Consider the following 13,772-nt stretch of genomic DNA (forward strand, 5'->3'; position numbering starts at 1 on the left):
GTAGCTATTACAAATTATTTCTTTTCTATGATTATTTTTTTTATAAAAGCAGTGAGTATGGATTTTAAGAAAGTATTATACTTCCTTGTTCAAGGTAGGTGTGCTGCGAACATTTAAAAATTGCATATGAATTTATGTTATATCATTAAAATAAGCCTAAGTATAAAAGAGATTGTAATGTTATTTTATTTTTAGCTCAATTTATTCATTTTTATATTCATTCATTTATTAAGTCTTTTTGTTGGGGGGGGGGGGGGGTGCTTGGATTTGTTAAACTCAAGATGCCGTATAATGGGGTTTAATTCAGCTAAGTTAGCAGCCGATAATATTTTTTACATTTTTTTTTAACTTTCGCCATTAATGGGTAATTGACTTAGCTGTACTATGTCGTCGATTCAGCAAACCCATTAACGAGTGCATTTGTGACACTGTAATATTGGTCGTTGTTACTGGGTAGGGCATTTACATTAAAGGGACAGCTCCGCACAGTATAAAAGTGGAACGCGTCGTCGCTATATTAGCCTGTGTGGACTGCACAGATACTTTACGCACATTATTAGCCTGTGCGGACTGCACAGATACTTTACGCACATGATTAGCCTGTGCGGACTGCACAGATACTTTACGCACATTATTAGCCTGTGCGGACTGCACAGATACTTTACGCACATTATTAGCCTGTGCGGACTGCACAGATACTTTACGCACATGATTAGCCTGTGCGGACTGCACAGTTTCTTCACGCACATGATTAGCCTTTGCGGACTGCACATAAACTTTAAGCACATGATTAGCCTGTTCGGACTGCACAGATACAAACAGGTTTTCTCAGAGCAAGGCTAATCTATTATATAACAGAAGAATTCATTTGGGGGAAAATAGGTTTCATTATTTAAAAAAATGAAAGTGTCACTTAAATGTTCACCATTTTTTGTGTCGATAGAACTTTTCCTCAAAACCTGTTGCAACGACTGGTTTACTGTGATTTGCACGTATCTTAATGGCGGTTCGTTTAGTTTACAGCTTTCAAGTGATTTTTTTAGATGGTCGCTTAGCGAACGTCTAAGGTGGTTAGTCTAAAATTCAGGTCGATACGCCTTAGCTACTAGGAGCCCAATACCTGCTTACTACGCGTATCCGCGCTAAAAAGAAATGTATAATTTATGCAAAAGGTTTGAGTTCTCCAATTATATTCATTCACAAATGGAATCATGATATTAATATCGTGTTAAATGCAATAGTTTCGAACGGTGCTTTTATAGAAAAGAATCGATAAACAATGATCGTATTGTACGTGTCGCGGAGGAGATTGTTTATGAATGAATAAAATAGTCCCCTTTCTGCAGCGTCTTCATGACGTGGTATTTTTGCTCAGTCCATTCATAATATGAGGCTATTAATAGATGCGCCTGTCGATAAACAAAGGAAAGTCCACGAGCGATAACAACTGGCTATTAATAGATTCGCGAAAAAGTTAACGCTTATTTAAATTCCCAATTTATAAAACGTTGAAAATAAGTTCAACAATAACTTCAGCGATACGATAGACAAAAACAAAAAAATGTTTCATAATCGCTAAACCCAAATATAACAAACAATTTATAATAATAATACGAATGACCTGTTTCTTAACCTCGTTCATGCTACTACAGCGGGTATTTCTGGAAAACCTTCTTTGGTTCTCAACAGATAGTGGCGATCTTTTGTATTTACAGGTGCACGCAACGCAATAGTAGAAGGTTAGTAGAAGGCTTAGCTTGTTTATGTTCACAGTTCTCAATACATATACAGTTGGATATGAGATCATCTATTACTACAGGCACACTATAGGCAACCTCGAAAATGCTTTATAATCGCTAAAACCGAAAACAACTAAATATATTATATTAAATAAATTTATAACAATCAATATCTTTTAAAAATGTAGTCGGCGTATACGCTGACTTTGAAATAAAGTTTGAAATCTACTTTTCTAAATAAATAAATACAATTAAACAAAAGTTAAACTATTGTGTTGTGTTTTTCACTTGTAAGTTGCATATTCGCCGCATGAAATGTGTGTTAGCATTGTCAAACCACACATTAGTGTGAGTAAATAAAAATATACTACGGGAGAGCACTTCATATGTGTCCTCATATGCCTTGTTATGAGTATCTTTCTTCACTATCGAAATATATCGTATGTTGATATTATATTTAAACGCAGTTTTCTTTCGACACATTTAAATCACACGTCAATTGCGCCGTCATGCGAAAATGGTTCTAATGCGTTTCGGCAAACGTTTGTTAAACCCAACATGTGCTTTTGCGCAGTCAGGCCATAGGCGATGCTGTTCGCTATAAAATCGCTCAATATATTATGTTTCTCCTTACCAGAAGGAGAGAAAGCTGAGTGGGCTATTTATATGATGGGCGTAAATGGAATCAGACCCATTTTCGCATGACGAGGGTCATTACAAATCTCATTGCGAATTGAAAATGCCACATTTAAGAACAATGCTTTTTGATACAAAATTGAATTCAAAATAGCAAACTTGTTAATAATGGCAGCCTATCCACACATTAAGGAATGATTTCCAGACGTGCTGACCAAGTACGGCAAACATTGTGGTATGATAATTAAACGATTTTTCTCTTATCGTGACACTACACTATTTCGCTAATGATTGTTTTCTCATCTTGGAGGCGAAAGTGAAATTCTGGAAGATGGATTGTAACGCGTAATTGTAACAGGGCCACAATTTGTGTCGTTTGAGCATACAGAGAGTAGTCCGGAATTCCTTACACTGAACAGTGCTACATCCTTTGAATTGAGCACATACGCAGTGATGTAGCAAAAATTCAGAGGTTGTATCTCGAATCAGCTTATTAAATATTCGAAAATATTCATGCGTGTCTGTTGGCGTTATGTAAAAGTCACTAAGATGAAAACTGAGTAAGACAGCTATGCCTAAAAGCGCATAAGTGCTCTATACCTATGTTTATGTCAGCGTTGTTGACACCGTGTGAACTGCTCGGGTAACAAATAAAGCATAAACAGCAATGTTTATATACTTTTATTCCTCCATATACAAGATACGTAGATTATTGTATATTTTGAATTTGTATATGGTGTCAAAAATGAAAAGTTTTGTACACGGAACTTTCATTATGAATGTATATTCTTGGTGAGATAGTTATTTGATATTAGAAAAAATATTCCTTTAATTAAATATGATGGTGAATGCAAATTTTCTTTATATTAAGTTCTCATTACCATTTTCATCATACTGTCTATGCTTTCAAAACGTCCAAAAAGCATGTTGTTTTTATTTTGTCTAAGTTATTTCTATGAAATAATAAGGATGATAAAAAGTGCACACAAAACTCGACCCGTGCGCTATGACACACACTTTATAAAGTTGAATGGCGTGTGTTCATTTCAAACTTGCGATTGATTTTGAAAAATGAATTGCGTGCTAAGTAATGCAATAGCGAACATCTTCAGTGCCTTCAGCTATTTGATTTAATTACATGATAACGAGTCAACGTGAGTACAAAGAATATCATATGATTATTCTAAAGCGTTACTTAACCCATTTATGCCTAGCGTCTAGAAAAAAAGGCATTGGCGAACAGCGTAGACCCAGATAAGACGCGCATGATGCTTAATTAATGGGTTAATTATATGCAAAGCACAGTTGATTGATACTAGTGCATCTGTGAACAACATTGCAGCTTATATTGGGTGTGATAAATGTAAAACAAATGTAATGCCCGTTCATAAAATTAACATTTGCATCGCAGTTTTAAAATATTTTCTATCAAAAGACACAATCAATATGTTTATTAACCCATTTAAGCCTAGTGGAGTCCACCGTCCTTCTAAATTGGATCAATTTATATCCAAACTTAGGGATGTCTAGTATATTTATTCCTTTATTTAGAATATTTCTTACATAAAGTCCTTTAAGCAAACAGCGCAGACCCTGATGAGCCGCCGCATCATGCGGCGTCTCATCTGGGTCTACGCTGTTTGCAAAGGCCTTTTTTCTAGACGCCAGGTATAAATGGGTTAAGAGATGTATCTTGTTATATTGATATATCAGTTTTACACTATCAATGTATGTGCTTACTCAGTTAAATCAGTGGACCATTGAAAAAATCAGACCCTTTTTATATCGTAATCACTGCTTAAAATATGAAACGGAGGTCAATGACCTCAAAGTTAAAAACGTAATGTAATAAAGTGACGCTTATGTAGCATGCAGTACAATGACTTCAGAATATCAGTCTATCCGTATCAATAACGTAATATGAAAAACGATACACCACTTTGGAAATTGGTTCATTCGACTGTGAACACCACCTGAGCATTAAGTGTTTTGACGTCAGAATATAAATCAGTAACTTTTTTGGACTGTGAAATTGTAAGTAAAGAAATACTTCGGTGCACAATCAGCACGCAAAACCAATGATATTTAAATATCGAGAATGTATTGCCGTTAAGAGTTATTGGTATTTACCCTTCAATCGTTCACACGCACAAACGCAACCACAGGTCACCCACGGACAGATATTTATCTTCATATGACAAATGTTTTGGAAGAACAAAAAAAAGCAAAACATTAGGTATGACATCGAGCCAAATCTCAGCCAAAAGTTAATGAACCAATCGGTGACGCAAAGGATACACTCCAGTTGCTCAATATCGAGTTTCATCAAAGACATAGTGTATATAAGACAGCTCTAGCGCAACGAGTTGTTATAGTTGTATGTATTTATCAACACGGGGATTGTAATATTAAGTATTATGATCGCTTACGCAATAATATGTAAGTAGAATAATATTTTACTTCACATTATGGTTTGCTTGTAAATTTTATTTGTGGTATATTGATTTAGTAAAAAATATGAACAACTTACTATTTATCCTAGATACATGATCAACGATCTATATAAATATTTAAACACGTAAATTTGATAGTATGTTTTATATTGTACAGATCGGTTACATAATTATTGAAGTTAACTCGCCAATAAAAAAACACTATCAGACACTTCTTTTTGAACTAGTCTCATTAAATTCTACAATATTTAAAATGATGTAAAATGCATTTACTCATAAACGTTTCCTTACTATACGTTTAATCCTCAAACAATTGATTCTTTTATACATTTTAACATTTAATAGCTGTTGTAAAACTGTAAATTAAGGACAGGACTGCCCGTTGTCGGAACTAAATATACCGGTATCATTACAATGTCGTTATTTATCATGGTAAAATATTAATGGCACGACGTACCGGTAATAAGCTACCCACACGTTATGTCAGAACCTACCGGAAATAGCTCCACTTCGCAAAGATACAAATCGTTTTTTAACAGAGATTGTTTTTGGTAAATTCGTTACTATGTAATAACAAGTTTAATCATTCGCTTATCGTTTCCACGGATTGCGTATGTGTTAGACACCAGTTACGTACGAAATAAACTCCTTCTAAGTTATCTTCTCTTTACTATAGTTGACATACGGTACTTTGAAACCGCAAGACTAAATGTGCAGTGTTCTGAGAAAACTGGGCAAAGTGCATGTGCGTAAAGTTTCGTTCCAGATTAGCTTGTGCAGTCCGCACAGGCTAATCAGGGACGACACTTTCCGCCTAAACTGGATTTATGCAAAGAAGAGACTTTCTGTAAATGAAAAATATCATAAAAACGGAAAGTGTCGTCCCTGATTAGCACATGCAGACTGCACAGGCTGATCTGGGATAACACTTTACGCACTTTCATTTAACCCCCTTTTCACAGAACACGGCCCAAATGCATTCTTTGAAAACACTGCGGTGTTCTTACTTCTGGAGCGTGTTTCCATGTATGAAGACAAATCAAGCGGCTGTGAATCGATTTACTTTTGAAAGTAGACTGCAGCGTCTTTGGTCCCCGCGGGATTGTTAAAAATAATTGCATATATACATGTCCAAGTGAGAGTATGTATGTCTTTCCACCCGTCCGTCTCTCCGTATGTTCGATAGCACGTTCCTCAAAATACTTACGTTTTTGTGATTGTGTTTTATGTGCTACAACTGATTGCTGTGTCATTTTCTGACTTAGCTTACTCGATTGCTATATACAATCAGTTTCAACTAGAAAGAAATAATTGGCAAATCAGACAATTGTTAGCCGTAACATACTTTATATACCTGTTAAACGAAAACATTCAGACCACGAATCAATCATTAAAATGCCGCATTTATGTTGTATACGTGATCTAGATGTTATTAAATACGTTGTTTTAAACTATGTGTGATAAAATAATGTTTATGAAATAGATCAGACGAATCTTCTTTTTTTATTGAAATACTTACTTTATACCAAGACATGAAAACTAAAATATATAATTTGTGAAATTTAATTGTGTTCAAGAAAATAGATAAATTTAATGTTCGTTTCCAAAATTTATATGACCCAACTCAATCGACCAGATGGACAGTGTTTTCATTTCCCTTGTAAACAGACCAAATTGGTTACATTTTTTTAATTCTTTACGAACATTTATGTGTGTTTCCGCTTTCAGTTCTATGCGCATGCGCTACACATGTGGAATCGGAGAACAGTTGTGCATCGACTGTCAGTACAAATGATCCGATTCCTTACCCGAAATATCCTCTGACTCTCACAGATCTTACTGACACGGTATGTAGTACATTATGGCTTTCACAGATCTTACTGACACGGTATGTAGTGGGAGGCGGAAAACGACACGGGCGAGGCATGGTATGGTATTACGCAAGGGGGGCGGGGTTAGAGGGTTAGGGTTAGGGCTAGTGTTAGGGGTCGGGTTAGGGTTTGGGTTAGCCTGAACCCAACCCTTACCCTAACCCGACCCCTAACCCTAAACCTTACCCTAACCCTTTTTGGGGGTTATCACCCCTGACCATGCCTCGCCCGTTGTAGTTTTCCGCCTCCCGGTATGTAGTACTAGGTACACTGACTTTGAAAGTACAACAGTGGATTGTTACATGTATACCTATTTGTTAAAAAAAAACACTGACAGTAAATCTAAAATATTAACGGGAAATGAATGGTCAAATATACTCTGTTAATTGCATACACGTTACATTTGTTAAAGAAAACACTATGTTATTATACAATTGTATTATACAAACTTTAAATAAGATGATATAAATGATGTAGGGCAACAACCATTTTTACATTTTAATCAATTATTAACAATTTGTTAATGTGTTATGTACACTTTATAGCGAAGAAACCGAAGATACCAGACTATACAAAATGTAATACATATTCGTTCCCTCTCAGATAATTGGGGGCTCGAACACTTCAAGAAAATACTACGAACTGTATGCCTTCGTCACGGGACCACCTAGAATAGTACTAAACAAAGTGGCGATACAGTGGTTCACAAATAGTACCGGATATTTCAATAACTTCGCTGGGTGGTAAGAATTCAGCTTTATTTTCCAGAAAAAAACCCACTCAATATGGCTTTATGTTATTTGAATTTATTTCAATAAAGTCGGAACTATATTTAAAGCTCGGTACTATCTTGATTTTCCATAAACAAGCTACTGACAAGCGCGAACGAGATATGCATGTTAAACTTGTTTCGTCTACGTTGTTTCTTATTTCATAAAATTAATATATTGTACTCCCGAGTAAGCATCTTGTTGTCTCGTGTATATATCCCGTTCATTGATGATCCCAGCATATAGTTCGATCGAGTCTATATCTCGTTCCTTTGATGATCCCAGTACATAGTTTCATTGAGTGTATATCCCGTTCTTTGATGATCCCAGTACATAGTTTCATTGAGTGTATATCTCGTTCCTTTGATGATCCCAGTACATAGTTCCATTGAGTCTATATCTCGTTCCTTTAATGATCCCATTACATAGTTCCATTGAGTCTATATCTCGTTCCTTTAATGATCCCATTACATAGTTCCATTGAGTCTATATCTCGTTCCTTTGATGATCCCATTACATAGTTTCATTGAGTCTATATCTCGTTCTCTAGGGTCAGTTTCTGGTTCCGTTCAGCTACAATCTTGTTGCCGTTCAATGTAACAAAGAGAAATATGTTAATATCAGCCGTATATGCCACTGATAGCTCAAACCCTTTCAGCGCATCCATGCAGTCTTGTCCGGAGCTACCATGTCTGCTTATGAGACCACGAAACCTTGCGTAACTTTATAGCGGACAGTATAGCTACTTATCAGACTGCGAGGATGCAATGTCTGGTCTGGGGCTACCCATGCCGCATATTGTACAAGACCTATGTCTGCATGACGTATGTCATATGTAGATGAAAGTTATGTAACCTGTTCGTTAAATATTTGTTTACAGGCTTCAAGATGCAACGTCAGGTTTCGGTTTCTGTGTACCCGGTGATCTTCAACTGTTTCCGGCGCTCGAATCCAAACAAGTGCAGTTCGAGTTCGATACTCTTTTTCCGACACCAGGTATACTCTAGGGATATATAAACTTATTTTTCTTTGCTAATCATGCATTCATAAATACATTGAAAATAGACACCCAGCCCGTTATGTCTGGCAGATGTTGTTTTGAGATTGTTATGGTAACATTTTACCTGATGGGTTGAACGAACTTAGCACTGAGTTATTAAGCGGGCCATTTAGCACAGTTATTGTTTCCACAAAATAATTGTATACTGTGGTGGCAACGGAGTGCAGCTCGCAAGTGGGTATTGATATTATTTGCAAAAGTAAAGCGCACCTATCGTTAAGCCCTGATGATAAACTTTACTTTTTACCCGAGCATCAAAGATGTTGATAAAACAAGAATAATGTGCACTTTGTAAATAGAAATATAGCTAGTTACGCCACTATAGTATTAATTAGCCTCGTGAATACAGACTTCAATTACTAATTCAACGATTCGATTATTGTTCTCGCACGACCGAATCCACTATCATAAATACATTATAAATATGTTTAGACAGTTATAACTGAACATGTAATTGATTTAATACCATGCAAAAATGAAATACCTGTTTAAAATACAGGTTTTATCAACCTACTTCTAACAACTTACATGTTAAAGATCGTTCCGCAATATTTGTACGCGGTTTGAATCACCAAATGTGTTCAATTTGTCGTTCTAATGCGGTAACACCGCAATATATCAGTCGTTCTATTGGTAACTGTATCGTAGTGTTGTTAACCCATTTATGCATAGCGGCTAGAAAAAAGGCCTTGGCAAACAGCGTAGACCCAGATGAGACGCCGCATGATGCGGTAATTTCGACTTAAAATTAACAATATTTTGTTGGCCTGAGTTCGAATACCCTCCAACATTCGTTTTCGGCGTTGTGTACACGTTTCTTAACCCATTTATGCCTAGTGGACTCTCCCATCCTTCTAAATTGGATCAATTTATTACCAAAATTAGGGATGTCTAGTATATTTATTTCTATATTTAGAATATTTCTTACAGAAATTCCTCTAAGCAAACAAAGTAGACCCTGATGCGGCGTCTCATCTGGGTTTACGCTGTTTGCCAAGGCCTTTTTTCTAGACGCTAGGCATAAATCGGCTAAAGATTTCCTCAACATGTTATTAAAACAATTTCTACATGCGTAAAAGAATTAATATGCATCGTTTTGAAAAATGTATTTATGGAAAAGTAGGTAGATCGATCTCTATTATATATATATATATATATGTGCATGTGCAGTTCGCAGAGGTTTATCAGGGACGACAATTTCCGCTTTTATGGAATTATTCTCAACGTAAATCCAGCTTAGTCGGAAAGCGTCGTCACGGTATAGGGTAATTTGAAACGACACTTTAACGCACATGCATTAAGCCCGGTTTTCCCAGAGCGGGAGCTCTCATGGTAACCATTCGTGCCTTGGGTTTCTGTGTTCGACTGTAAATAAAAGGAAGTTTTGTGATAATAACGACTGACACAGATGTGGGTCCAATCTTTTTGTAAGTGAAGTCATTAAAATTAATATGTTCTTCTGTTTTCAGAGCGCTATATTGGCACCATATTTTCTTCATGTCCAAAACGTTACCATATAAACTGGTATTGTCCACGGACAAAGTTGGTTGAAGTGGGATCGCATTTGGTCTGTCTGTAAGTACGCGTATTTCAACATTGCGAACCAGGTCATTGAAATAATCAAATATTCGTTTAAAAAAAGTTCCAGGCAAAATATATTTTGTTCCTCAAAGTTTTCTTTCGATTTAAAATCAACAATAATTGAAAGGGGCTCTTTCCCTTAAATGTACACACGTATTAAGACACTGCATAGTCCCATGTGTGAGTATTTTATCTAGCAGCAATAATATATAAATATAATAATGGTGTTTCACGCATTTAAATAAAAGCAAATCATCGGAATGGTATTGGTGTATTTTGTAAACCACATTTAGGTTTTAAATTATTATTTAGATACGAGTCGCTGATTATCGGGAAATAACGAACGATCTATAGTTCTAATTCGTAAGATAAAACCACGAAGGCGTCTTGTCGAAGTTTAAAGCAACGCATCCGAACGCAAAAATGCTCATTTTCAAAACACAACAAAATGCGAAACAAATATCACGATCCAACACTATCTAAGAAATATCTTTGCACAAGTTGTAATTCAGAGCTCCTTGTAAAGTGGGGTTTTCCGCCAATTTACACGATGTCCAAAACAATTACAAAATCCATGGGATCATCTATTATCATTCAACTGAATAGTACTGCAGTTAACTCTGCGTCAAAATGCGAGTGTGCATGTGACACAAGAGCGTACAACATGAAGAAATTATTTCAACCTACGGATTAGTAGAGTTCCAAATACGGCCTTTTATATTGGGCAATATGTTTTTCTACGATATGATTAGGATCGGGCCTTCTTTTATGCATAAAATGCCTCAGCTATGTTCTGATGAGCGAATATCATGTTAGATTTGTTATTTTACAATACTGTATCGCACTCATCATTTCAGAGCGGACATTCGCATGAACATTTACAGCGCCTATGGTATGAATGGGTTGCCATGGGACCTGGTTGTGGCTGACCTCTGCAAGAACAAGATGCCATGGATTGATGACCCGCGATGGGTGTTTACCCATGACGCCCCACAACGTAAGTGAACGTGTATAAGCCTTTGGTATGTTAAGTAGTGTAAAGCCTACATTGTATAATGGTCAACCGTAAAAGATCCTACTGTATTTGTTATCTTTTTTCTCAGCTAAAAACTCGATTTTTGTTGAGCCTCAATGTTTCTGCAGCAGCTGTGTTCTGTTATACTCAAGAGTGTTTTTTTTTCGGTGGGGTTGGGGCAAATGTAAAAATTTTAAAATATGCCTTTACGCGAGATATGTGTAAATCCTGGCTTAATATCCCTTGCATATATCAATAAATTAATATATACAAATGACTGAAAGTTATATTACTCCTTAGTCAAAACACAATTAAGATATGCATAACAGTTTCAAAGTAAAACAACTACCCGGTACTAATTTAAACAATTGCGTAAAAATAACTATTATAAATGCTTGCATTTTGTATATTCTAATAAGCAGCTCTAATTGTACATACTATTTTACAGAATGCACGTGGCCCGCTAACAAACGCTGAGTCCACCATAGACAGAACTGATGCAACATTGGGCACATCGGTTCAAGTAATAATGCAGATCTTTGTCGTATATTACATACAAGTAGGCCGATTTTAAATGACAACCACATCTTTACCAAGTTAACATTGACAGTTGCAGAATCGCCTTATCTAAGAATATCATCTTTGCCCAAAAGGAATTGTGTTTAAACTCGTTTTGTAGAAAATTTGCACTAATGTCTTTATTAGGACATACATTCTTTTATGATTAAATATTCTGAATTGCACTTTGAACTACAGTGATATTATATGATATTATATTAACATATATAGGATGTGTTTTGTTGTATGTGAACTCATGGGCATTTCTTCTGCGATGTAATAAACAATTGACCATAAAGTGGTATAATAGTTTTCTTCGACGGGCTTCTTTGTTTGATTAATTCATAGACAACAAAGTGAAAAACATATACGTTTTATTGTTGATGTTTAACATGTTTTTTCTGATGATTTCAACTGTTGTTTTGAGCCGACTATATATAAATGCGTTATTTTTTGAGATAGGTTGTTAGTGTATTTGTTGTTGTTGTTATTAATTTAGGAGCAATATAGAATTTCCTGTTTTGGATATTGCAAGTTTATACCTCATTACAATGTCTGGCATTTTGTACTAACGACATCATTATGTTCAATCAGAAAACATGGTCGGTCGCTAAAACATTTCTTGTTTCATTATGTACACATTTTAATGCTTTAATGTAACTCAATTGAAAACTTGCAATACCGATTTAAATACACACATGGATAATTATACAAGTGTTTCTCATATTTTTGTCAAAACATGTTTTTTTCACCGAAAACGACATTTCAAAATAAATTATATATCTATGTGTTGTGTATTAATGTAATACATGTTTTATGTACATTGTACTTTACTTGTGTAACATGCTTTATACATTTTGTCAATAAAATTGTTTCAAGAAAGTTCTTTAGTGAACAAAACTTATTTCAGATGAATTTGGCAATTTTTTAAAACAATTACAAACAAACGATAACTGTCAAATATATGACAGTACACGTATATAAAATTCAACAGATACCATTCATCGTACTAAACGCATCAAATATCAATTAAGAATATTTCTAGCTCTTTTCTTTCTCCAAATCGCTTGAATGTGTCCATGTATTGCGTTGCGAGGCGCTGACATACTTTATATGAGTCGCGTTCTGAGATAACTGGGTTTAATGCATGTGCATAAAAGTGTCGTCCCAGATTAGCATGTGCAGTCCGCACAGGCTAATCAGGGACGACACTTTCCGCTTTTATGGATTTAAGGTTTCAAGGAAGTCCCTCCTTACCGAAAATCAAGTTTAGGCGGACAATGTCGTCCCTGACTAGCTTGTTCGGACTGCACAGGCTAATCTCGGACGACACTTTCCGCACATGAATTATGCCCAGTTTTCTCAGAACGCAACTCATATTAATTTGAATTTCAAAGTGTACTTGTGTTGTTGTTTGTGGTGACATGTGTATTAACTTGATGAACACTCAGCTCGCAAGGCTTTTGTAAGATCATGCAAATGGTCTATCGCGTCTTCATTTCTCAATGCACACCCTTGATTTTTTTTAATTGGAAGTCTACGTAATTGAAAAATATGCTCATCTCAGATTGTTCGTTTATGCCTACTAGATCATGTTAAATGATATCGAAACGAGTTATGTGGGCTGATGAAAGTTTTGACCCAGTTCTCTTACAAAATTTCGACACGGACACGACAGAGACACCCAAGTCCTAAGTGTGTACGAAATGTAACATAATGGGAAAGCATATAACGACACTTCAACATTCTGTCTTTTGGCTTTTACAAATGGACTTAATAACCGACAGTCGATAAGACGTCTCGTCGGTTGAGTGTAAAAATGTGGCAATAATGCCCGGTTCCAGTAGGATGTTGGAAGACAAAATAGGTAAGATAATTTACATAGAATTTTCAAATTTTTCAATTTTTTTCACTACGAAACTATTTTTTCGAAGATTTTCTTCTGATAATTTTTTAAAACCCATTTTAGTGACTTTTTCTAAGACCATTTGAGTGAAAAAAGTTCTTCAAATAAAAAAAAATCGTTCGCAAAACAATTCTATTATAGGAAAAAAGCTTGATAACGTTTACTATACAGAAGGGGTAATCA

General features: G+C 35.6%; 1 protein-coding gene across 1 annotated transcript; it reads left to right on the forward strand.

The window, feature by feature from the left end:
- Positions 1–5,271: 5,271 nt before the first annotated feature.
- On the forward strand, positions 5,272–12,106 carry LOC127869942 (uncharacterized). The gene is made up of 7 exons (XM_052412601.1): positions 5,272–5,287; positions 6,497–6,675; positions 7,303–7,442; positions 8,350–8,465; positions 9,999–10,104; positions 10,968–11,107; positions 11,574–12,106. Exons 1-7 carry the CDS (start codon positions 5,272–5,274, stop codon positions 11,600–11,602), a joined length of 726 nt encoding a protein of 241 aa, XP_052268561.1. The 3' UTR covers positions 11,603–12,106.
- Positions 12,107–13,772: the final 1,666 nt, after the last annotated feature.

Source organism: Dreissena polymorpha, chromosome 2 (assembly GCF_020536995.1).
Source record: "Dreissena polymorpha isolate Duluth1 chromosome 2, UMN_Dpol_1.0, whole genome shotgun sequence".
NCBI classification, from domain to species: Eukaryota; Metazoa; Mollusca; class Bivalvia; order Myida; family Dreissenidae; genus Dreissena; species Dreissena polymorpha.